The sequence below is a fragment of the Atractosteus spatula genome, chromosome 2 (assembly GCF_055471065.1).
Source record: "Atractosteus spatula isolate fAtrSpa1 chromosome 2, fAtrSpa1.hap1, whole genome shotgun sequence".
Classification (NCBI taxonomy): Eukaryota; Metazoa; Chordata; class Actinopteri; order Semionotiformes; family Lepisosteidae; genus Atractosteus; species Atractosteus spatula.
In genome coordinates, this window is record NC_142707.1 from 3,399,495 (window position 1) to 3,423,085 (window position 23,591).

The window sequence follows — 23,591 nt, forward strand, 5'->3', positions numbered from 1 at the left end:
TTGAATCCTGTCATCAGTCTGATTTAGACAAGAGTGCGCGTGTTGGAAGGGAGGGAGGGGTTCACCCTTCCTGTTGGCTTTCAGTGTGCAGTACAGTGCTGCCAGTCCCTTCCTCTCCTTATGTTGGAGTGCCCAAGGGCCCCTGTGCATTTCTCCCTCTGCCAGGGACTGCAGTGACCAAGGAGGAGAAGACAAACAGTACAAGGGGTGAGAGAGGTTCTGCAGTGGACTGGCATCCCATCCAGGGTGTACCCTGCCTTGCACTCATTGCCTGCTGGGCCCGGCTCCCCCGCCACCCTGAGTTGGATGAATTGGTTAGAGGATGGATGGTGAGAGAGGTGGAGAAGAAGAGAGAGGGACAGAGACAGGCACAGGCTGCAGCAGAAGGAGGTAGGGGAAGAGAGACAGAAGGAGGCAGTGGACATGCTCTGAGGGGCCTGTCTCACTGCTCACTGCAGGCCGGCATCCACCTGCCTGGGGCCAAATTCAGTGCGACTCCCTCTCTTCTGCTGCTTTGTCAGCAGCTGCATCACCCTGCAGCTCCCTGCTGGCAGCCCACTGGAGCTCAGCAGGAGTGAGCCTGGCCAGTACCTGGATGGGAGACCTCCTGGGAACAACTAAGGTTGCTGCTGGAAGAGGTGTTAGTGGGACCAGTAGGGGGTGCTCACCTTGTGGTCTGTGTGGGTCCTAATGCCTCAGTATAGGGATGAGGACACTGTACTGTAATAAAGGCTCCGTCCTTTGGATGAGACGTAAAACCGAGGTCTTGACTCTCCGTGGTCATTAAAAATCCCAGGGTGTTTCTTAAAAAGAACAGAGGTGATACCCCTGGTGTCCTGGCCAAATGTCTCCCTGGTCCCTGACCAATCATGGTCTCCTAATAAGATCACTTTATTGGCCATATACAATTTCTTGTATTAGGAATTTGTCTTTTTGCATACCCCAACTTTCTCTCCATGAGACACACAGACAGGGAGAGAGAAGCTTGGGGTCAGAGCACGGGGTCGGCCATTTATACAGCACCCCTGGAGCAGTTGGGGTGAAAGGCCTTGCTCGGGGGCCCAACGGAGTAGGATTCCTCTGTCAGCCACGGGATACGAACCGGCAACCTTCCAGCCACAGAGCTGCCGCATTCCGTCTCTCTGAACTGGCTTCATCACTCTGCTCTCCTCCCCACTGAGAGCTGGTGTGTGGTGAGTGTACTGGTGCACTCTCACCCCATCCAGGTGGGGCTGCAAACTGGTGGTGGTGGAGGGGATCCCCATTACCCGTACAGCGCTTTGAGTGGAGTGTCCAGAAAAGTGCTATATAAGTGTAGGGAATTATTACTGCTGCTTCATTTCTGTGACTTGAGTATCACCCGAGCTTTTCGCAGAGCAGCGCAAAACATGACTGTAAAGAAAAAAGCCTGCCCCATACTGCCTGAGCAGTGATCTCTCTGTCAGCTCTGTCATGGTAAGGCAGATTTGTGAAGTCACTTGCTAACACTTTTCTGTGTCTCTCAGCATCCGTGCGGAGCTGCTGTGCAGTGCTGTGAGTCACCCCCTCCCTCTCTCTCTCCCTGTGTCTCCCAGCCTGCTGACGATGTCTAAGGCAGCGGTGAAGAAGCTGCACTGGCGCTCCAAGGTGCAGGAGAGCTTCGTTCCTCTGGGCGGGGCCTCGGGGGAGCTGGGCGTGTCCATAGGAGGAGGGGCTGACTACGGAGAGTTCCCGTTCGTCACGTCCGTGCAGGGAGGCGGGACCAACGTGGGCGACGTAATCCTAGAGATTGGGGGGACGCCTGTGCTGGGGATGACGTTGGGCGATGTTCGAGGAGTGCTTAACAGCTGTCCGCACCCCATCCGCATCAAGACTGTCTCTCCAGGTAATTCTGTCACCTACTGTGAAGACAACCACGCAGTGCTTCAGCAGTTCACACAGTTCGGTTAACCAGCAGCATCTGAAAGGGATATTTGATAGGTACACATGCATGTCTTTGGACTGTGGGAGGAAACCCACACAAACACAGGGAGACTATGCAAACTCCACACAGACAGCACCTCAGGAATCAAACCCAGGCCCCCAGTGCTGCAAGGCAGCAATGTGCCACACACAGACATAGGGAAGCTAATCCGATGGGTTCCAAAAAAACTGAAATGGTACAGAAAAGCGAATTAATTCGATTTTGTATTGTATTGTGTCTGGTTGTGTGCCTGTCCAGTTGTCCATCCTGCAGAATGACCTCATGTCTGGCAGCTGGCTGACAGCTGGGTGTTTGCAGAGCTGCAGCAGAAGCAGGTGGAGAAAGAGACATCAGCTCTCTTTCTCTACCTCCTTTTTCTCTGGGGGCTCTGAGCAGAAGCCCTCTGCCTTAAACAACAGAGGTAGACGTGAGTGATTAAGAGGAACTGCTGGGGAGCCCCGGTACTCCAGTACCCCGGTGCACGTGATGATGACATATTTATAAAGCAGCTTTTCAAACCCAGGGACACTGTACATACAGTAGCATTAAAGAAAAAGACCAAAAACAGGACAAGTGAAAAACAAACAAACAAGGGCATACAAGTTTATACAGATGGAATGAAGGGCCATGTGCAGGCTGTCCCGGATGTTATAAGTGCATGAATCAGGCACTCAGCATCGGATGTTGAAGCAGTCAGTATGATCCTGATGAAACAGCTGCACAGAGCCCAGAGCTCCCAGGTGCGTGTACATGTCTGTGTGTCGTGGCACCTCGGAGGCCTGGTCACCACAGTCGTCAGGCTTTTTGAGACTTGTCCCTCAGCCATGGAAAAAAAAATCCTTTCTTGTCCCTCTAACAACACAGGTGCCTTTAAGCAAAGGTGAATTTTTCACCACAATGTCAGGTCGTGAGGCCTCTGTCTTTACCGTGCATTCTGAGTCGCCTGTCCGTTAAAAAACGACAAGTATTAAACCTAAAAAAATTTAGAAACCCTCTACTGTAGACTCACAAGCACTCTTTGGTCTCCAAACACAGACAGCCTTCCCAGCACCAACCTCGCATGCTTGACATTGAGGCTTAATTAACAGGGCTTGTGCTCTGTTAATTAACAAGCTACACGTGGATTCAATTAACTGTGGGCTCCCCCAATTAACTTAGTTAATTGTTAACAGCAACAGAAAAAAAAATCCAGCTCAAGCTCAGAATATTCTGCTGGGTAAAAACAGTGCAGGATCCTAGGCCTACAGTGGAGCCCTCGCACAGCTGTACTCATGTGTGTGCACACACTGCACTCTGTACTGTGCTGCAGTGGGATTCCCTCACTAGGACAGCTGTGCCCCGAGCTCTGTGGGACAACTAACGAGCAGCATTGGCGTCATCGCTGTGCCAGAGCCTGCGGGTACCAGGCAGAGGTGGCACGGCAGAGGAACAGGGAGCAGTCAGGTGCATGCTGGGTAAAAGGAGTTACCAGACAGGGTGGCAGAGGGATGGCCGGAGGAACAGAGAGGCATGCTGGGTAAAAGGCGCAATGGACAGGGTGGCAGAGGAACAGGGAGGCATGCTGGGTAAAAGGAGCACCGGACAGGGTGGCAAAGGAACAGGGAGGCATGCTGGGTAAAAGGAGGACCGGACAGGGTGGCAGAGGAACAGGGAGGCATGCTGGGTAAAAGGAGGACCGGACAGGGTGGCAGTGGGACTCCCCGTGCAGACGTGTGGAGCTGGCGAGACGCGGGTGTCTATGCCAGGCAGTGGTGTGATGGACTTTACTCTTCAGAGAAAGAGCGTGCGTGTCAGTCTTCTTGAGAAGGAGGTGGGCAGATGGGAGGCTAGGTTTATTTCCAGGTCTCTGAAAAACTATGAGAGCTTCAGTCTGTTTATTGTAGGGTCTTGTGCTTTATCTAGGCTTAGGAGTTTTTTCACATTTTTCAGTGCCTCCTTCTCTTTTTCACTTTACTCACAATCTGCACTGCTCTTTATTCACAGGCTGGTTCAGATTAAGCATCTATTCTCATTGTTTATTCTTTAGACTTGTGTAGTTGTATGGTTGTCCTTTCTATCTAACAGAACATGTTGCCAGCTCTGTCTGCGCTGAAGTAGCCCAAGATACTGGACTCTGGTACAGCTACCTGCCCAGGTGTATTCAGCAGCAGACATTCTGTGTGTATCATAGCCCTGCCCTCTCTCTCTGCCCTGTGCTCAGTGCTGTGTATAATGTCTATTGCTGGGCTCCGGACTCTCTCTCTCTGCCCTGTGCTCAGTGCTGTGTGTAATGTCTGTTGCTGGACTCCAGACTCTCTGCTCTGTGCTCAGTGCTGTGTGTAATGTCTGTTGCTGGACTCCAGACTCTCTCTGCCCTGTGCTCAGAGCTGTGTATAATGTCTGTTGGTGGACTCCAGACTCTCTCTGCTCTGTGCTCAGTGCTGTGTGTAATGTCTGTTGCTGGACTCCAGACTCTCTCTGCTCTGTGCTCAGTGCTGTGTGTAATGTCTGTTGCTGGACTCCAGGCTCTCTCTGCCCTGTGCTCAGTGCTGTGTGTAATGTCTATTGCTGGGCTCCGGACTCTCTCTCTCTGCCCTGTGCTCAGTGCTGTGTGTAATGTCTGTTGCTGGGCTCCAGACTCTCTCTGCCCTGTGCTCAGTGCTGTGTGTAATGTCTGTTGCTGGACTCCAGACTCTCTGCTCTGTGCTCAGTGCTGTGTGTAATGTCTGTTGCTGGACTCCAGACTCTCTCTGCCCTGTGCTCAGAGCTGTGTATAATGTCTGTTGGTGGACTCCAGACTCTCTCTGCTCTGTGCTCAGTGCTGTGTGTAATGTCTGTTGCTGGACTCCAGACTCTCTCTGCTCTGTGCTCAGTGCTGTGTGTAATGTCTGTTGCTGGACTCCAGGCTCTCTCTGCCCTGTGCTCAGTGCTGTGTGTAATGTCTATTGCTGGGCTCCGGACTCTCTCTCTCTGCCCTGTGCTCAGTGCTGTGTGTAATGTCTGTTGCTGGGCTCCAGACTCTCTCTGCCCTGTGCTCAGTGCTGTGTAAGTAATACCTGCCTGTGTCCGTGTGTCCTACAGGCTCCACGTTATGTAAGGACCTGCGGCTGTACCTCAGTAAGTGCTTCACCCCTGGGTCCATGGACAGCCAGCTCCAGCAAGTCATCCGGGAGAACCTGTACCTGCGGGCCGTGCCATGTGAGTGGACAGCATCCTGCCAGGGCTGCACAGGGCAGTGAGTGACCAACTGTACCACAGAGCCATCGGCACTGAACATACTGTCACCCTGTGCGGGGGTGCAGCACCGTCTGCTGTTAGCAGAGTAAACGGGGTTGTAGGTGCAATTGGCTGGAAAGTAAAGTGTTCTGGCGACCCTGCTCTGTGTCAGGTGCAGCCCTGTGAGAAACTGCGCATCTGAGTGTGTCTGTTTGCTGAAGGTGTGAGCACAGTTACAGGGGAGGTCATAAACAGGGCAATCCATCATCCTGGCCTGTAAGCCAAACCAAATCTCTTCACAAGTCGAAAGTTCAGCAGGAAGAGGGAGCTGCTCCTGGCTGGATGCATTGGACCGTTTCCATAGCAACCTACTGGTGTACCATGCTGTTCTTTCAATGAGAGCGGCAGCTTTCTCCCTCCATCTCTCCCTCTCCCTCTATCAATCTCTCCCTCCACCCTCCCTCTCTCCCTCCACTCTCCCTCTCTCCTTCTGTCTCTCCTGCCTCATCTCTCCCTCTATCCCTCCATCTTTGCTTCTCCCCATCTTTCTCCCTCCATCCCTCCCTCTCTCCTGCCTCATCTCTCCCTCTATCTCTCCCTCTATCTCTCCCTCTGTCTCTCCTTCTCCCCATCCCTTTCTCCCTCCATCCCTCCCTCTCCTTCTGTCTCTCTCTCCCTCCATCCCTTCCTCTCTCCTTCTATCTCTCCTGCCTCTTCTCTCCCTCTATCCCTCCCTCTGTCTCTCCTTCTCCCCATCCTTTTCTCTCTCCATCCCTCCCCCCTCCTTCTCTCTCTCCCTCACTGTCTCTCCCTCTCTCCCTTCATCCCGCTGTCTCTCCCTCCCTCTCCCTCTCTCTCACCCTGTACCTCCCTCGGTCTCTCCCTCGACCTCTCTGCCTCTCTGCCTCCTCCCCTCTCTCTCCAGCTCTCTCACTGCCTCGGCCCCAGTCTCTCCCTCTCTCCCTGAACGCTGCTTTACTGGCAGGATAATGTGCTGTAGTTGTGTTGCCAGAGTGATTATGCAATACTCTCAACAGCACATTCCATGTTAACATTGTGACCGTTTCTTCAGACCAGCAAGCACGCGGAGTAGCTCATTGCAAAGTGATCAAAGAAATACATTAAAGGCAGATTGAAAAGCAGCACCATGGTAGAATCAAAAATTGAAATCACACATTATGAATTAGGTAAAATAACAACAGTATACGATAATAAAATCAGGAAAATAATACATTGTACTGTTGAGCAAATGTAATTAATACAGTACGTAAATTATAGAACACAGCTCAGCTCCTATGGAGCCCTCAGACTGGGACAGCAGCCACAGACTAGACAGAGTGGTAACAGTAAGGGCCTCAGACTAGGAGAGCAGCAACAGACTGGACAGAGTGGTCACTGTGATGCCCTCAGACTGGAGCAGGAGACTACAGACTGGTCAGAGTGGACACTGTGAGGGCCCCAGACTGGAGCAGACTACAAACTGGAGAAAGTTTTGTCACTGTGTGGCCCTCAGGCTAGGACAGCAGCCACGGACAGGACAGAGTGGTCACTGTGAGGCCCTCAGACTGAAGCAGGAGACTACATACTGGTCAGAGTGGTCACTGTGTGGCCATCAAGCTTAAAAACAGTGCAGCAGACTGAAGAGAGCCGTAGGTTTTATTCTGGGATTTGATTCTGCCTCAGGAGTCTTGTAACTGTTCTGTTAATTAGCTTCTTTAGCTGCTTCTTTGGCACAACCTCACATTTGCATTGTTGCCAAAGCAGTTTCAGAGCTGAAAACCAAGCAGTACATTATGTAATAAGCAGTTGGTGGGCATGTTTTTGATTTTCAGAGATAAAGAAATAATACAGTAAGTAAACAAGTGAAATACACAGGCAAAAGGGAAATGAAGAATTAGTGTTAACTTTTGTGGATTTATATGAAGCTTTTTATCCTCAAGGATCCTAAAGAGCTTTCCACAAACAGTAGATATCCCTTACTGAAGTGCAGACCCACCTGGGAGGCACACAGCAGTCATTCTGCACCAGCAGCCCCACCTGGGAGACACACAGCGGTCACCTGCACCAGCAGCCCCACCTTGGAGACATAGGGATGCTTGTGACATCACATCCTGCTTGTGACATCACATCCGGTGTCACCGCTGTGTCGTTTGTGTTGTCCCCTGACCCTCTGGAGTCACAGTTCAAGTATGGACAGTCCTGTCCTCTCTGGAGCTGCAGTCCAGGTGTGGACAGTCCTGTCCGCTCTGGAGCCGCAGTCCAGGTGTGCACAGTCCTCTCCGCTCTAAGCTTACAGTCCAGGTGTGGACAGTCCTGTCCTCTCTGGAGCTGCAGTCCAGGTGTGGACAGTCCTGTCCGTTCTGCAGCTACAAGTCCAGGTGTGGACAGTCCTGTCCTCTCAGTCAAATGTCCTCTGGGTATGTTTCCGGGTGGAGTGTTCTTTGTTTTCACTAACGGCTCTGGGAAGTCAGGAGGTCTACAAGGACAGGTCTGAGCCGAATCAGACGTGTGAGCTTGGGGAGCTCCCGCTCACTCTCCCACGCACCGATGAGCGCCTGTGCCCCCGCCGGCCTCAGCGCTGAAGTTTCCTCCTCTCCTGGCCGCAGGCACGACCCGGCTGCCGCGGGACGGGGAGATCTCGGGCGTGGACTACAACTTCGTCTCCGTCGAGGAGTTCTTCTCCCTGGAGGAGTCCGGAGCCCTGCTGGAGAGCGGCAAGTTCAAAGGTGGGCGCAGGGCGGAGCTGGACCTCACTGCTGGGTTTCGGTCTGGCCAGCGTGCTCACCTGGAGGGGAGCAGGACCCCCCCTAGAGGACAGAGCGCATGTGTGCCGAGGGAGGGGCTGGCCTGTCGGGTCGGCTGGTCGGAGCGCTGTGCAGCAGTGACCCCTGGTGGCCGGCTGGGGGCTGGCAGCCTCTCAGTGTCGGTGTTGAGGGCTGCTGCACTCCTGCCCTGTCCGGCGTAGGGACAGTAAGATCAGCATCCATAAGGCCTGTGTTTGTGAAAGATGTGACACAGGAAGTCCGTGTCAGGGAGCCCTCCAAGGAGATTTTGCATGTTCTTGTTTGTGCTGTGCTTGTTGAGCTGTGCTTGTTTGTGCTGTGTTTGCTGTGTTGTGCGTGCGTGTGTTGTGCTTGTGGCGCTGTGCTAGTTGTGTTATGCTTGTTTGTGTTGTGCTTGTTTGCGTTTTACTTGTGTTGTGCTTGTGTATGTTTGACTTGTTTGTGTTTTACTTGTTGGGTTGTGCTTCATTTCCTGGAGAAAAGCTGCTTTTCTCAGTAATCTCCTGTGTCCTCCTGGAGATCGGGGGTTAGAGTCTCTTGTTCGACAGCAGGAATTACAGAAAGGAACACGAAAATAGATGAAAACTGGAATCCCCACAGGGGCTTTTCTGCCCACAATTACTGTGTGTGAGCATGTGAGTGTGTGTGCACGTGTGTGAACGTGTATGCAAGGGTGTGTGTTTGTTAAAGTGTGTGAGTATGTGTGCAAGTGTGTGAATGTGTGTGTGTGAAAGTGCAGGTGTATGTGAATGTGAATGTGTGTGAGTGTTTGTGAAAGTGCAGGTGTATGTGAGTGTGTGAAAGTGTGTGTGAGTGTGTGAATGTGTTTGTGTGAAAGTGCAGGTGTGTGTGAGTGTGTGTGAAAGTACAGGTGTGTGAGTGTGTGTGAAAGTGCAGGTGTGTGTGAATGTGTTTGTGTGAAAGTACAGGTGTGTGTGAGTGTTTGTGAAAGTGCAGGTGTGTGTGAATGTGTGTGGGTGTGTGTGAGTGTTTGTGAATGTGTGTGAGTGTGTGTGAAAGTCCAGGTGTGTGTGAATGTGTTTGTGTGAAAGTGCAGGTGTGTGTGAATGTGTGTGATTGTGTGTGAAAGGGCGGGTGTGTGTGTGAAAGTGCAGGTGTGTGTGAGTGTTTGTGAATGTGTGTGGGTGTGTGTGAAAGTCCAGGTGTGTGTGTGCCGATGGCTGACACAACTGCAGGGCCTGTTTAGCTCAGCCTTGTCGCTCAGCCCTATTGCAGTGGAGTTTCTGTCAGCAGGGACTAAACCCTCATCTCTGGCCGTTGCTAAGCCTGCGAAGCCCCGTGAGTCGCGTTACTGGTGTTTCAGACAGATGTACGGACAGCTGGAGGGCTGCATCTGCCTGCAGTCGGAGATTTTTAATCACTCGGGCCGACCAATGAACCCCCCTCCCCCTGCTGCGCCAGTGTGCCCCAGCAGGTGAGGAAATCCGACTGTTGCTGGGAGAATCCTGGTCACCACATGTGTCCTGCCTGTCTGGATCAGCCCTCTCCAGTCAACTCCAGTCCAGTCCAGAGTAATCCAGTCCAGCCCAGTCCTCAAACCTACAGGCTCGTGTCTGTGTCTCCCCTGTGTCACTCAGGGAATTATTACGGGACCCCCCGCCCTGTGCACATCGGCCCCGAGAGCCCCCCCATCACCTACCAGGAGCACCGCAACCTGCTGAGGAACTTCCGCACCCGGAGCAAGTCGCTGAGCAACCTGGAGAAGACCGGAGAGGAGGGGGAGAACAGCGAGGAGGACTCGGGCCTGTCAGGTAGGACAGGGAGGAAGAGGAGGGAGCGAAGGGAGAAAGAGGAGGGAGGGGGATATTGAGGAAGAGGAGGGAGAGTGGAGTGAGGAAGAGGAGGGGAGGGATAGGGAGGAAGAGGAGGAGATGGATTGTCAGTAAGAGGAGGGAGAGGAAGAGGAGGAAGTAGGGGGAGAGGGGAGTGAGGAAGAGGAGTAGAGGATGTAGAGGGAGAGGGGAGTGAGAAGAGGAGAAGAGAGGATGTAGAGGGAGAGGGGAGTGAGGAAGAGGAGAAGAGAGGATGTAGAGGGAGAGGGGAGTGAGGAAGAGGAGGGAGAGGGATAGGGAGGAAGAGGAGGAGATGGATTGTCAGTAAGAGGAGGGAGAGGAAGAGGAGGAAGTAGAGGGAGAGGGGAGTGAGGAAGAGGAGTAGAGGATGTAGAGGGAGAGGGGAGTGAGGAAGAGCAGGCAGACGGAGGAGAGTGCGATCTCGGTGACTCGCGTGCCTGCTCCCTGTGTCTGCGCAGGAGGCTCTCTCGGGGTGAGCAGTGGGGCTCCTCCCGGCCTCTCGCCCAGCCAGTCGCGCGACTCCAGCGGGGGTGACGGCAGCACCATGGAGAATGGGGGGGCAGGTCTCCCCGAAAACTGGGAGATGGCCTTCAGCGACAGTGGGGAACCCTATTACATTGAGTGAGTGTGGCCGTGCAGTACGTTACCTTACCATACGGTACAGTACAGTGGAGTATAGTTCCATACAGTACAGCGCACTATAGTAAACTGTGATATAGTATAGTACAGCAGAGTATAGCTCCATACAGTACAGCGCACTATAGTAAACTGAGATATAGTACAGTACAGTGGAGTATAGTTCCATACAGTACAGCGCACTATAGTAAACTGAGATACTATAGATATAACTGTTCAAAGGCCATTTAGCGTTAAGATAAAGAACTTGTTACCCAGGAAGTTTTGGCTCTGCACTCAGCCAGTGTGTCTGGTCCTGAGCTTTGACTGCTTGAGGTGTCTTACTGACGTCTGCTGACTGGGTCTGCAGCACCAGGTACCTGCACGTCTCTGCACGCAGCTTCTTCAGACCTGTCTCGCCAACTGACTTTCTTATCGTTCCACTGCAGTCACACCTCCAAGACGACCAGCTGGCTGGATCCGCGAGCACAGAACAGGGAGTCTGTGCCCAAGCCTGAGAGTAAGAGAGGCCACCGCCGGCTGTGTGACTCGCTGACCTCTGGCCCGCACGCCTGCACCGCTCAGGCGCAGAGCCTGCTGACTGCCTTCACAACCGCTGCAGAGCAAAAGCAAAACGCTTAATAATAATAATAATAATAAACTTTATTTTATATAGCGCCTTTAAAGGTGGCTTCTCAAAGCGCTTAACTGCATTGCTCACAGACTCTCCCCCCTTACATTGTCCTCTTTTCTGACTCACCCTTACAAGCCCTGCATCACACCTGTAGCGTACTTTTACATGTCTGTAAGGTCTGTGAAGAAGGTACAGTCACACTGACTGAGAAACACCGTCACTTCTTGAGAATGTGCCTCTCTCCCCCCCCTCTTTCAGCCAATGCTCTGTTCTCTCTCTTTACTAAGTTACTTCTCCTCCCTCGTTTTTTTCTGGAAGTTTGCTCAGCAGGAAGACTTGCTGTCCTCTTTCATCTCTCATCCTCCCTCTCTCCTGCTCCTGTGTGCTGAAGTGTGAAACACAGGCACATGCAGTACTCTCCGCTGAAATGTGAAAGCCCCTCTCTGCTGTCTCTTCCTCTCTCCTCTCTGCCCGTCAGAATCCAAGAGCTTTATTGGCGTGACAGATGGATTACAGCCTCGCCAAAACAGATACAGTTAACACAAGGTTGATAGACATCCATCCCTTCTCTAACTACTTCTTACAATTCAGGGTCACAGAGGAGTCAGAGTCTATCCCAGAAAGCAATGGGTGCACGGCAGGGTACGCCCCGGTTGGGACGCCAGTCCATCACAGGGCACACACAGACACAAACACACACACTCACACCAGGGCCAGTTTTCCCAGAAGCCAATTCACCCGCCAGCATGTCTTTGGAAAGTGTGTGGAACCCAGAGCACCTGGAGGAATCCCTTGCGAACACATGTAGAACGTACAGTCTCCACACAGACAGCACCCCTGGGCCAGAACAGACCCCTAGCGCTGTGAGGCAGCAATGCTAACCACTGTCTCCCCATGGTGCCCTGTTTACAGAAGGAAGTATTTGAGAGTCTCAGTCCCTGTTCCCCAGGCTGGGACAGGAGATCACAGCTCTGTTGAGTTTCCCCCCCCTCTAGGACTGGGAGCTGTTCTAGCAGGTGTGGGAATTCTGGGACCAGGTTTGTTATTCTAGGGAAGAAGCTTTCTCTAACCCCAGAGTATTTCTCATAGCGCGGCAGAAAGTGCATCTCTGTCTCTGCTTCTCCCTGCCGGCAAAGGGAGCACAGCCTGTCCTGCCTGCACATCCGGGTCTCTCTCTCCTCTCTCTGCTGCTGGCCTGTCATCTCTGTCTCTGGGGATTAATGACATTCTGGACTCAGATGCATGAGCTCCCCGCGCCTCTCCTCCCTCAGAGGAGAGAGACAGCGACTCTGGAAGGCACTGTCCTACAAACCATGGAGCAGGGCCTCGATGCCCACCAGATCTCAGTTTCCCCACACTAAAACGACAGGAGCAGCCTGGAGTTCGGAAGCGAGCAGGGACTGAGGATGGGCTGATGAGCGCAGAATTGGAGCGTCCCTCCCTGTCTCTCGGGACAGGGGCCTCAGTCCTCACACTTTCCCGTACAGCACTGGGACAGGGGCAGGCCCAGTCCTGGATTTTCCCTGTGTGGGCACTGGCTTCCGACTGAGCATCACTAGGGATGCTTTCACTGGGGGTCCTTCCTCTCTGTAGAATTGATTAGTATTGATTGATTGATCAGCATCACTGGGGATGGTTTCACTGGGGGTCCTTCCTCTCTGTGGAATTGATCAGTACTGATTGATCACCATCACTAGGGATGCTTTCACTGGGGTCCTTCCTCTCTGTAGAATTGATTAGTATTGATTGATTGATCAGCAGCACTAGGGATGGTTCCAGTCTGACACTTTTAATGTAATGTCCCTCCCTCTCCCTCCCGCAGGCGGTGTGTCTGCAGGCCTGTTGCGCCCCGCTGGTCTGTGTTTTGTATTTTGTCTCTGGGCTATTCTGAGACTGACTTGTCTGTCTGTCACATGAGTCTGTGTGTCTCAACGTGGCTCTAACTCTCTCCCTTCTCCCCTCTTTCCCTCAACCTCGTCATTATTCTTTTCCTCCCACTTTTCCTGCCTTTCTCCCATCTCTCCTCTCCTCTCTCAATCTCTCCTCTCCTCCCTCCCTGTCCCCTCCGTCCCTCCCTGTCCTCCCTGCCCCCCCCCGTTCCCCCCTGTCCCTCCCTGTCCTCCCTGTCCCCTCCGTCCCTCCTGTCCTCCCTGCCCCCCCCGTCCCCCCCTGTCCCTCCCTGTCCTCCCCTGTCAGAGACGCCGGTGTTCACAGACCAGCCCAGCCAGCTGAAGGGCTACTCCATCCACACCCGCCTCTCCAAGGGTCCGCGAGGATTCGGCTTCAACATCGTGGGGGGCAGCCGGCCGCGGGAGTTCCTGCAAGTGTACAGCGTCACCCCTGGGGGCCCAGCTGCACTGCGCACAGGTACCACAGCGCTGGGGAGGGGGTCATCTATACTTAGAGGCCACCCAGTTTGAACAGGGTGCTGCTGTGGTGAAACAACCCCTTAACAATAAAGGGTACAGTCACTGTACCTGTTACAATAGGGGCTACAGTCCCAGTACAGTAGAACAGTCCTGTTACAGTAGGAGCTACAGTCCCAGTACAGTAGAACAGTCCTGTTACAATAGGGGCTACAGTCCCAGTACAGTAGAACAGTCTGTTACAATAGGGACTACAGTCCCAGTACAGTAGAACAGTCCTGTTACAATAGGAGCTACAGTCCCAGTACAGTAGAACAGTCTGTTACAATGGGAGCTACAGTCCCAGTACAGTAGAACAGTCTGTTACAATGGGAGCTACAGTCCCAGTACAGTAGAACAGTCCTGTTACACTAGGAGCTACAGTCCCAGTACAGTAGAACAGTCCTGTTACAATAGGGGCTACAGTCCCAGTACAGTAGAACAGTCTGTTACAGTAGGAGCTACAGTCCCAGTACAGTAGAACAGTCCTGTTACAATAGGGGCTACAGTCCCAGTACAGTAGAACAGTCTTGTTACAATAGGAGCTACAGTCCCAGTCCAGTAGAACAGTCCTGTTACAATAGGAGCTACAGTCCCAGTACAGTAGAACAGTCCTGTTACCATAGGAGCTACAGTCCCAGTACAGTAGAACAGTCTGTTACAATAGGGGCTACAGTCCCAGTACAGTAGAACAGTCCTGTTACCATAGGAGCTACAGTCCCAGTACAGTAGAACAGTCTGTTACAATAGGGGCTACAGTCCCAGTACAGTAGAACAGTCCTGTTACAATAGGAGCTACAGTCCCAGTACAGTAGAACAGTCCTGTTACAATAGGAGCTACAGTCCCAGTACAGTAGAACAGTCCTGTTACAATAGGGGCTACAGTCCCAGTACAGTAGAACAGTCTTGTTACAATAGGAGCTACAGTCCCAGTCCAGTAGAACAGTCCTGTTACAATAGGAGCTACAGTCCCAGTACAGTAGAACAGTCCTGTTACCATAGGAGCTACAGTCCCAGTACAGTAGAACAGTCTGTTACAATAGGGGCTACAGTCCCAGTACAGTAGAACAGTCCTGTTACAATAGGAGCTACAGTCCCAGTACAGTAGAACAGTCCTGTTACCATAGGAGCTACAGTCCCAGTACAGTAGAACAGTCCTGTTACAGTAGGGGCTACAGTCCCAGTACAGTAGAACAGTCCTGTTACCATAGGAGCTACAGTCCCAGTACAGTAGAACAGTCTGTTACAATAGGGGCTACAGTCCCAGTACAGTAGAACAGTCCCGTTACAGTAGGGGCTACAGTCCCAGTACAGTAGAACAGTCCCGTTACCATAGGGGCTACAGTCCCAGTACAGTAGAACAGTCCTGTTACCATAGGAGCTACAGTCCCAGTACAGTAGAACAGTCCTGTTACCATAGGGGCTACAGTCCCAGTACAGTAGAACAGTCCCGTTACAATAGGGGCTACAGTCCCAGTACAGTAGAACAGTCCTGTTACAGTAGGAGCTACAGTCCCAGTCCAGTAGAACAGTCCTGTTACAATAGGGGCTACAGTCCCAGTACAGTAGAACAGGCCTGTTACAATAGGGGCTACAGTCCCAGTCCAGTAGAACAGTCCTGTTACAGTAGGAGCTACAGTCCCAGTCCAGTAGAACAGTCCTGTTACAATAGGGGCTACAGTCCCAGTACAGTAGATCAGTCCTGTTACAGTAGGAGCTACAGTCCCAGTACAGTAGAACAGTCCTGTTACAATAGGGACTACAGTCCCAGTCCAGTAGAACAGTCCTGTTACAGTAGGAGCTACAGTCCCAGTACAGTAGAACAGTCCCGTTACAATAGGGGCTACAGTCCCAGTACAGTAGAACAGTCCTGTTACAATAGGAGCTACAGTCCCAGTACAGTAGAACAGTCCTGTTACAATAGGGACTACAGTCCCAGTCCAGTAGAACAGTCCCGTTACAATAGGGGCTACAGTCCCAGTCCAGTAGAACAGTCCTGTTACAATAGAGTCACAGTTGTCTTATGTTCTCAGAGAAATGGTGTATACAGTGTTTTTTTGTAAGCTATTTAAAAAAAAGGGTTAAAACAGAATACATGAAAAACTTTTCTGAAAGTTTTTTTTTAATGCGCAACAGAAGTCTCCAGCGCTCTGTCTACCGTCACCACCAGGGGGCGCAGGCCTCCCACGCTGAGGTGACCCTGCAGTGAAGCACTCGCCGAAAACCGGCGTGGAGTTTTGGGATGAGAGGGGCTGACTTTCACACGGCTGTTCTGAGAGGAAGATGTTTCTTCGATGCAGAGAGAGCTTTCCTCTGCCCCTCTCTGAGCAGCTGATGCCAGGGGCTGTTCAGTAATCCAGTCACCTGACCCTGTATTTGCCCAGGTGGGCCAAAGCAGAGCAGCCGCTGATCTGCAGGCACGCCCTGGAGACCCGCTGGCTCAGCCGGGCCCTTCCCTGGGACAGTCTCGAGAGTCCAGCAGCTGTGTCCCACCTGGGATTCGAACCCAAGACCTCTCACCACTGTGCAGGAGAGCACACTGCAGCTTTGCCAGGGTGTTTCTGTGCCTCTGCTGTAGTTTTCAGCAGTTGGTGGTTTTTCACAATTGTCCCAGATTGCCGTTATAATGATTATAATAACAATTCCTCACACTTCTATAGCGCTTTTCTGGACACTCCACTCAAAGTGCTGTACAGGTAATGGGGATCCCCTCCGCCCCCACCAGTGTGCAGCCCCACCTGGATGATGTGACAGCAGGCAGAGTGCACCAGTCCTCCCACCACACACCAGCTCTCAGTAGGGAGGAGAGCAGAGTAATGTAGGCAGTTCAGAGAGGGGGGTTATTAGGAGGCCATAACTGGTAAAGGCCAGGGGGGGAATTTAGCCAGGCCTCCAGGGTTACACCCCTGCTCTTTTCGAGAAACACCCTGGGATTTTTAATGACCACAGAGAGTCAGGACCTCGGTTTCACGTCTCATCCGAATGACGGCGCCTTTTTACATTGTAAAAGTAGAAGTAGTGTAGTGTAGTGTAGTGTCCCCGTCACTATACTGGGGCATTAGGACCCACACAGACCACGGGGTGAGCACCCCCTGCTGGCCCCACTAACACCTCTTCCAGCAGCAGCCTTAGCTTTCCCAGGAGTCTCCCAATCAGGTACTGGCCAGGCTCCCACCTGCTGAGCCCCAGTGGGCGGCCAGCTGGAGCTGCAGGGGGACACAGCTGCTGGCCGTTCCTCTCTGTGCTTCAATGAGCTGGACTCGGCTCTTCCTGCGCCAGGCCGTGCCCCGGCATCGCCACGGCATACTGGGGTGCGACTGTCCGCCCCGGCTTCCTCTCCCGCTCCTCTGTCTCGCTCCGTCTGCCCTCTCCCCTGCGCGCTCCCTCGGAGGCCGCCGAGCCGGCGGGAGTAATCCGCCTCCATCCACGATTAAGCAGATCTCCCAATCCCTCTGATCCTGGCGGCTTTGCGGTGTAATCCGGGTATCGGTGGCGCGCGGGGCCCGGCAGGAGCCCCCCCCCTCCGCGAACCTGAGCGCCGGGCGCCGGGATCGTGCTCTGGGCCGTCCTTTTTCAGCATCTGACCTCTCCCTGACCTTTCCTGTGCTCCCGTGAGCTGGGATCCTGGTTTTGAAGATCACCCCCGACATCATGAATGTCAGAATCCTTTCCAGCGGGACGGCATGTGTCCCCGCCTCCCCGAGTCAGGTCGTTCGGAATAATAGCTGCAGTCCCAGCGGCCTAATGGATGGCCATGGCTGTAGCAGCAGCAGGGCTGTAAGTATCGACGGTCCTGTACTTCTGTAAGCGGCCGTATTAATGGCAATCAGCTTAATGTGTCTCTCTCCCTCTCTCCTTCTGTCCCTTCACTCTCTCTGTCTGCCTTTCCCACGATCCTCTCTTCCTCCCTCTGCTCTTTCCCCTTTCCCTCTGCTCTCTCTCTGTCCGTAGCCGACATCCTGGTGTTCATCAACGACGCCTGCGTCCTGGGGCTGTCCCACAAGGAGGCGGTGGAGATGCTGAAGTCGGTGCCGGTGGGCCAGAGCGTCGACGTGGTGCTGCGCAGGGGGTACCCCATGCTGTACAACCCGGACGGCTGCCCCAAGCTGCGCGTGGACCCGCCCCTCCCCGCCCAGCTGGGCCCCCCAGCCCCCCCCGACGAGGACCCTGACGCGCTCCTGCCCCACCACGGCATCCCGTCGCACCTCAACGGGAACGCCTACCCCGGCGCGCCCGGCCCGGGCCTGGACGCCAACGGGAACGCCGCCACCCCCCCGGCCCCCCCCGCCGCCGCCGCCCCCCCCGCCACGGGCCGTCAGCCGCCCCCCGCCCCCCCGGAGCGGACCACGTCCTCGCAGAGCGACGGCCAGCAGAGGTCAGGGCCTGGGGGCGCGCGCTCAGAGGAAGAGCGAGGCAAGAGCCCTTCCTCACCCTCACCCTCGCTCTCTCTCTCTTCTCCGCAGGGCGGCCATGATCCACAACCAGAACAACAACTCCGTGCGAGGGCCCCCCCGTCAGGGCTTAGAGGGGGGAGCCCAGTCGGCAGCCGTACCCCCCACTGCGGGCAAACACCCTGTGCCCAAGCCTGCTGACCTGGGGGGGTCAGGGGCAGCAGCCACAGGGGCAGGGGGTGTGGGGGGGGCGAACACGAGGCTGGTGAAGCCCCCGAACCCTCTCTTATTGCCCCCTCCGTCTGCAGTGAGCTACAGGGACCAGCAGCAGCAGCAGCAGCAGCAGGCACAGCCCCAGTGTGGCTTCGACGGTTGCCCCGGCAACAGCATCAGCACCAACGGCGCCAGCCCCGGCGGGGGCGCGGGGACTGGCGGCGGCCTCTCTCCGGGGGCCGCGGGAGGAGGAGGAGGAGGAGGTGGGGGGGAGCTGGTCCCGGTGGCCGTGGGGCGCAGTGAGCAGGGGATGGGTTTCAGCGTGACCGCGGGGGGCCAGGGGGGCCGGCTGGCGGTGGTGAAGAGGGTCTGGGACCGGCGGCAGTGCCCCTCCCTGCAGCCGGGGGACGCCATACTGAAGATCAACGGGGCCGACGTGCAGAGCCTGAGCTTCGCCCAGGTGCAGAGGGTCCTGCAGGAGCACACGCGGCAGGGGGAGGTGGTCCTGCTGGTCTACAGGGGAGGTGAGCTCCATCCTCACATCTGCCCAATAGGGTACTTCGGTCTGTTAGAGCTACTGGTTATCATCTACCAGCTTTTCTCTCTCTCCCCCCCCCACCCTAGGGTCCCTGCGATCCCCGCTGTCTCCCGGGATACCTAAAAGGACCCCCCATCTCTTACAGCCACTCGCCCCCCAGAACGGTGCTCCCCCTGGTGGTGGCACGGCGTTGCTGCCCTCCCCCGAGGGCTCTGCCCCCCACCCGGGCACGACGGGTGGGGCCCCCGACCTCGCCCCCGCCGCGACCCCCGACCTCATCCCCTCACCGACCTCCCTGGTGCAGAGCACCAGCTTCCTGGACTCGGTGCCCATCACCCTCACCCTGGAGCCCCGCGACTGGCTGAGCCCCGAGGAGGGGGGCCGGGGGGCGGCGGGTGGGCAGGGCGACTGGCACGGCGCCCTGGCGTCCCGCACCGTGGAGGTGGAGCTGCGCCGGAGGGCCGGCGAGGGCTTCGGCTTCGTCATCGCCTCGCAGGACGCGGAGAGCGGCCGAGGTAGGAGGAAGAGGAAGAGGAGGGTGGAGGGCGAAGCCCCGCGGGGCAGGGCAGGGAGGGGAGGAGAGAGAGAGAGAGGAACGAGCCGTCAGACGCTGTTCTCCGCTTTGCTGCACACAGACAGCCCCAGACACGCACGCTCTCTCCGTTAAAATATTTATGCAGGCATTCTCACAGACCAAGTAATAGGTTTATTCCAGGCTGAAAAGAGAACAAAGAAAATGCAACGTTTCGGGTGGCGACACCTGAAGTAGGCTCCACAGCCGAAACATTGTGTTTTCTTTCTTCTCTTTTCAGCCTGAAATAAACCTTTACTTGTTCCTTTGCAGCCCACGCCTGCTGACGCAGCTGCCCACCTGGACTACATTCTCACAGACCTGTGCGCACTGGCCCAGGCTCACCCGGCTCCCTCTGCCTCTAGTATTAATACCGTTTTTTGCTGCAAGGAAGACATAAAATCAGTCTCCCATTCCACAGCAGATTGACCCCTTCCAGGTCCTGCGCTGGGCTACAGGTGCTTGTTTCCAAACCAGGAGCGAGAGTCTGATGTCTGATTGCTCACACCAGGTCTCTGTAGTTGATGCACCGTTGTGGGAGGGGGGTAGTTATGTTAAACTCTGGATATACAAAACACCTGCAGTGTGGAACTGAAAACAGATCTCTTAATTAGTCTTCCTTTTATTAATGGGGGGCTGAGCTGATGGCACAGCAGGACACTGTTTTATTGCACCTGTGTGCAGTGGGGCACCTCACGTGTCGCTGGCTAGCGCGCAGCTCCAGACACAGAAAGGTCACTTTCCAGGCTCATTCTGTCCCCTGTGTCAAAGTGTTGCTGACCTTACTGTGATTTTATTCAGTGATTTACCACACCATACCTGCACAACTGTTCCTTGTCCTCACATTTCATGAGAATAATGCAGTACTATTAGACACCTGACACGGGTCGTACCCTAGACAGAAGGGGATAGGTCCTCTAAGCAAGGAAGCAATAATTCATCATAAAATATTGCCTGGGCGGCACAGCGGCGCAGTAGTTAGCCTTGCTGCTTCTGAGCACTGGGGCCCTGGGCTCAATTCTGGACCTGGGGTGCTGTCTGCGAGGAGTTTGCATGTTCTCCCTGGGTTTGCGTGGGTTCCCTCCAGGTGCTCCGCAGGGACGTGCAGGGAGGTGTGTGTGTGTGAATCTGTGTGTCTGTGTGTGCCCTGTGATGGACTGGCGTCCCGTCCAGGGTGTACCCCGCCTTGTGCCCGCTGCTTTCCGGGACGGGCTCCAGCTCCCCCGTGACCCTGAACTGGGAGAAGCGGTTAGAAAATGAATCCAAGCATGGAAAACATCTCCCTTAACTGGCCTGCTGTACATCCCAGCACAGCGCTGGTTAATCACCATCTCTGACTCCCTCCCACTCCTGCCCAATACTCACTCTGTCTCTCCATCTTTCTCTCTCGGCTGCACTCAGCCCCCTCCCCTCTCCGCCACCCGCCTGGCGCTCTCACTCTCTCTCCCCTCCCTCGCTCCCGCCCAGGCTCAGCGGGTGGATTAACGCGCCAGCAGCGCTCTCTCAGCCTCTCAGCCGCTGTAGCAGGTCTGGCGCTGAGTCCTGCTATCCTGGCGATTGAGAGAGAGAGAGAGAGTCCAGTCCAGCCCTTCGTCATCTCCGCGATTCTCTGGGTTGAAAGTGACCGCACGGGTGGGGAACCGGCCACGGACACTGCACACACGCACACAAGCCCACAGGAAGCGCACACATCGAGCCATGCTGGAGAAACTGCAGTCTGCCCTGAAGACCGTGAAGGACTCCAGACGTAATTATCGTTCCGTTTCTCGGTGCTCAGTCTGTGTTGTTGCAGCTGTACACCTCGCTGTTAGGACGGTCGGTTGATGAAATGATGGAGCGTTGCGTGTCGGAGCCGGCCTGCCTGCGTGTGTGTGCGGATTACCGCTGCCCACATCGTGAGGCTGACCTCCTCGTCTCTCTCTCCCCTCGATGCTGCACTTTTGCATTCTGGTGCCAGTTACATAAACCTATGTGTGATTTTCTCTCTTTTCAAGTAGCTCCTGTGAAAGGATGTCTGTTGGGCACTCTGCTTTGTGATTATCGCAAAAACGAAGGAGTTCAGTCGTTAATCCAAACGGAACCTGGATCTTGTATCTAATCGCGGGCTACATTTTGACACCTGTAATGTGGAGAGTTCAGTGAACTGCTTTTGTGGGGCCGCAGTCCTCTTGTGGAGAATAAGGATGAGAAAGTATATTTTACTGCTCTCTTGCAGCTCGTGTTGGTGTTGGGGGTCTGTGCTTGTTGGGAAGTTTGTTCAGTGTGTGAACAGCTAGCAGCTGGAGTCCCTGCGGTTGTGTAATGTCTATGTGTGTCGACTTTGCCCTGACTACCCCTCAGTAGATCATCATTACTGTCAATATGTTTATTGTCATCTTTTTACTATTATCGCTGTGATTTTTATGAACATTACAATACATGTTTTGGTTGCGTAATATTCTTCTGAATATACTATTGTCATTTTGTTCCTGTAACTGTTTCAGACAGTCTTGTGCTGTGACTCAGTAGCAGCATAGGAATTACTGTTGTATTGAATTCTCTGGTTGACTGAGTTATGTGCAGTCTGGTGTGGTGTGCAGGTCTAGTGTACAGTGTACTGGGACAGCAGTGAGTGCAGACTGGTTTATAGAGTCTGTACTGGGACAGCAGTGAGTGCAGACTGGTTTATGGGGTCTGTACTGGGACAGCAGTGAGTGCAGACTGGTTTATGGGGTCTGTACTGGGACAGCAGTGAGTGCAGACTGGTTTATGGGGTCTGTACTGGGACAGCAGTGAGTGCAGACTGGTTTATGGGGTCTGTACTGGAACAGGAGTGAGTGCAGACTGGTTTCTGGGGTCTGTACTGGGACAGCAGTGAGTGCAGACTGGTTTATGGGGTCTGTACTGGGACAGCAGTGAGTGCAGACTGGTTTATGGGGTCTGTACTGGGACAGCAGTGAGTGCAGACTGGTTTATGGGGTCTGTACTGGAACAGGAGTGAGTGCAGACTGGTTTATGGGGTCTGTACTGGGACAGCAGTGAGTGCAGACTGGTTTATGGGGTCTGTACTGGAACAGGAGTGAGTGCAGACTGGTTTATGGGGTCTGTACTGGGACAGCAGTGAGTCCAGACTGGTTTATGGGGTCTGTACTGGGACAGCAGTGAGTGCAGACTGGTTTATGGGGTCTGTACTGGAACAGGAGTGAGTGCAGACTGGTTTCTGGGGTCTGTACTGGGACAGCAGTGAGTGCAGACTGGTTTATGAGGTCTGTACTGGGACAGCAGTGAGTGCAGACTGGTTTATGGGGTCTGTACTGGAACAGGAGTGAATGCAGACTGGTTTATGGGGTCTGTACTGCGACAGCAGTGAGTGCAGACTGGTTTATGGGGTCTGTACTGGAACAGGAGTGAGTGCAGACTGGTTTATGGGGTCTGTACTGGAACAGCAGTGAGTGCAGACTGGTTTATGGGGTCTGTACTGGGACAGCAGTGAGTGCAGACTGGTTTATGGGGTCTGTACTGGAACAGGAGTGAGTGCAGACTGGTTTATGGGGTCTGTACTGGGACAGCAGTGAGTGCAGACTGGTTTATGGGGTCTGTACTGGGACAGCAGTGAGTGCAGACTGGTTTCTGGGGTCTGTACTGGGACAGCAGTGAGTGCAGACACTCAGTCAGCCCCTGTTGGCTTGGGCAGGGGTGTGTGGGACAGATGGGAGGAGTGTGGGGTTGTGCAGTAGTCTGAGAGTACCTGCAGTAGTGGAATTTGCAGTGGGTTTGTTCAGTGGTTAATGGCTAACAGAGTTCAGAGCAGGAATGTGAGAGAGGTGAGATTTTAAAGGGGAACTGCAGTCCCAATTGAAATCTCAGTAACAATTTAATTCATTGACATTACAGAAGCAAATTACAGATTTCAAATTAAGCACAAAATCGTGAACTCACATTGAAGTTCCCACAAACTGAGACGTGATGCAGCCCTTCCAGCTCACTGGTCACCGTAATGACCCCACTCAAAGTGCTTTACAGGTCATGGGGATCCCCTCCACCCTCAGCAGTGTGCAGCCCCGCCTGGATGATGCACCAGTCCTCTCCCCACACACCAGCTCTCAGTGGGGAGGAGAGCAGAGTGATGAAGCCAGTTCAGAGAGGGGGGTTATTAGGAGGCCATGATTGGTAAAGACCAGGGGGAAATTTGGCCAGGACAGCGGGGTAACACCCCTACTATTTAGCCTGTTAGCGGATCACGTCAGGCCACCTCCGTTCAGCAGTGCGGCGAGTTTGCGGAGGGCAGTGCGCAGGAGAGACCTTGTGTGTGCTTGGACTGGCGGGATGTTTCTCATGTGCTTCCTGGGGTTGACGAGGTGCTTCTGATCCTTTGTTTACGGGGAAAAAGCAAGAGATGGTGACAGGAAAAGAACGATCAGGCTCCCGTTGCTCAGCGCTTTGACCCATTCAGTATTTTACTGTGAGCCACAGGCTCCTTGCTTTTATCCCAAACAGAAGTACTCATAAAT

General features: G+C 54.1%; 1 protein-coding gene across 1 annotated transcript in view; it reads left to right on the plus strand.

Annotated features, from left to right (window-relative positions):
* LOC148839015 (membrane-associated guanylate kinase, WW and PDZ domain-containing protein 3-like) overlaps positions 1–23,591 on the plus strand; it is a 46,112-nt gene that overhangs the window by 9,931 nt on the left and 12,590 nt on the right. The window contains exons 3-12 of the mRNA XM_088940433.1: positions 1,575–1,864; positions 5,003–5,119; positions 7,744–7,863; positions 9,519–9,692; positions 10,193–10,355; positions 10,799–10,869; positions 13,180–13,350; positions 17,340–17,763; positions 17,852–18,516; positions 18,617–19,045. Coding sequence (XP_088796559.1) covers positions 1,585–1,864; positions 5,003–5,119; positions 7,744–7,863; positions 9,519–9,692; positions 10,193–10,355; positions 10,799–10,869; positions 13,180–13,350; positions 17,340–17,763; positions 17,852–18,516; positions 18,617–19,045 — 2,614 coding nt within the window. The 5' untranslated portion in view covers positions 1,575–1,584. The remainder of the gene's footprint in view (positions 1–1,574; positions 1,865–5,002; positions 5,120–7,743; positions 7,864–9,518; positions 9,693–10,192; positions 10,356–10,798; positions 10,870–13,179; positions 13,351–17,339; positions 17,764–17,851; positions 18,517–18,616; positions 19,046–23,591) is intronic.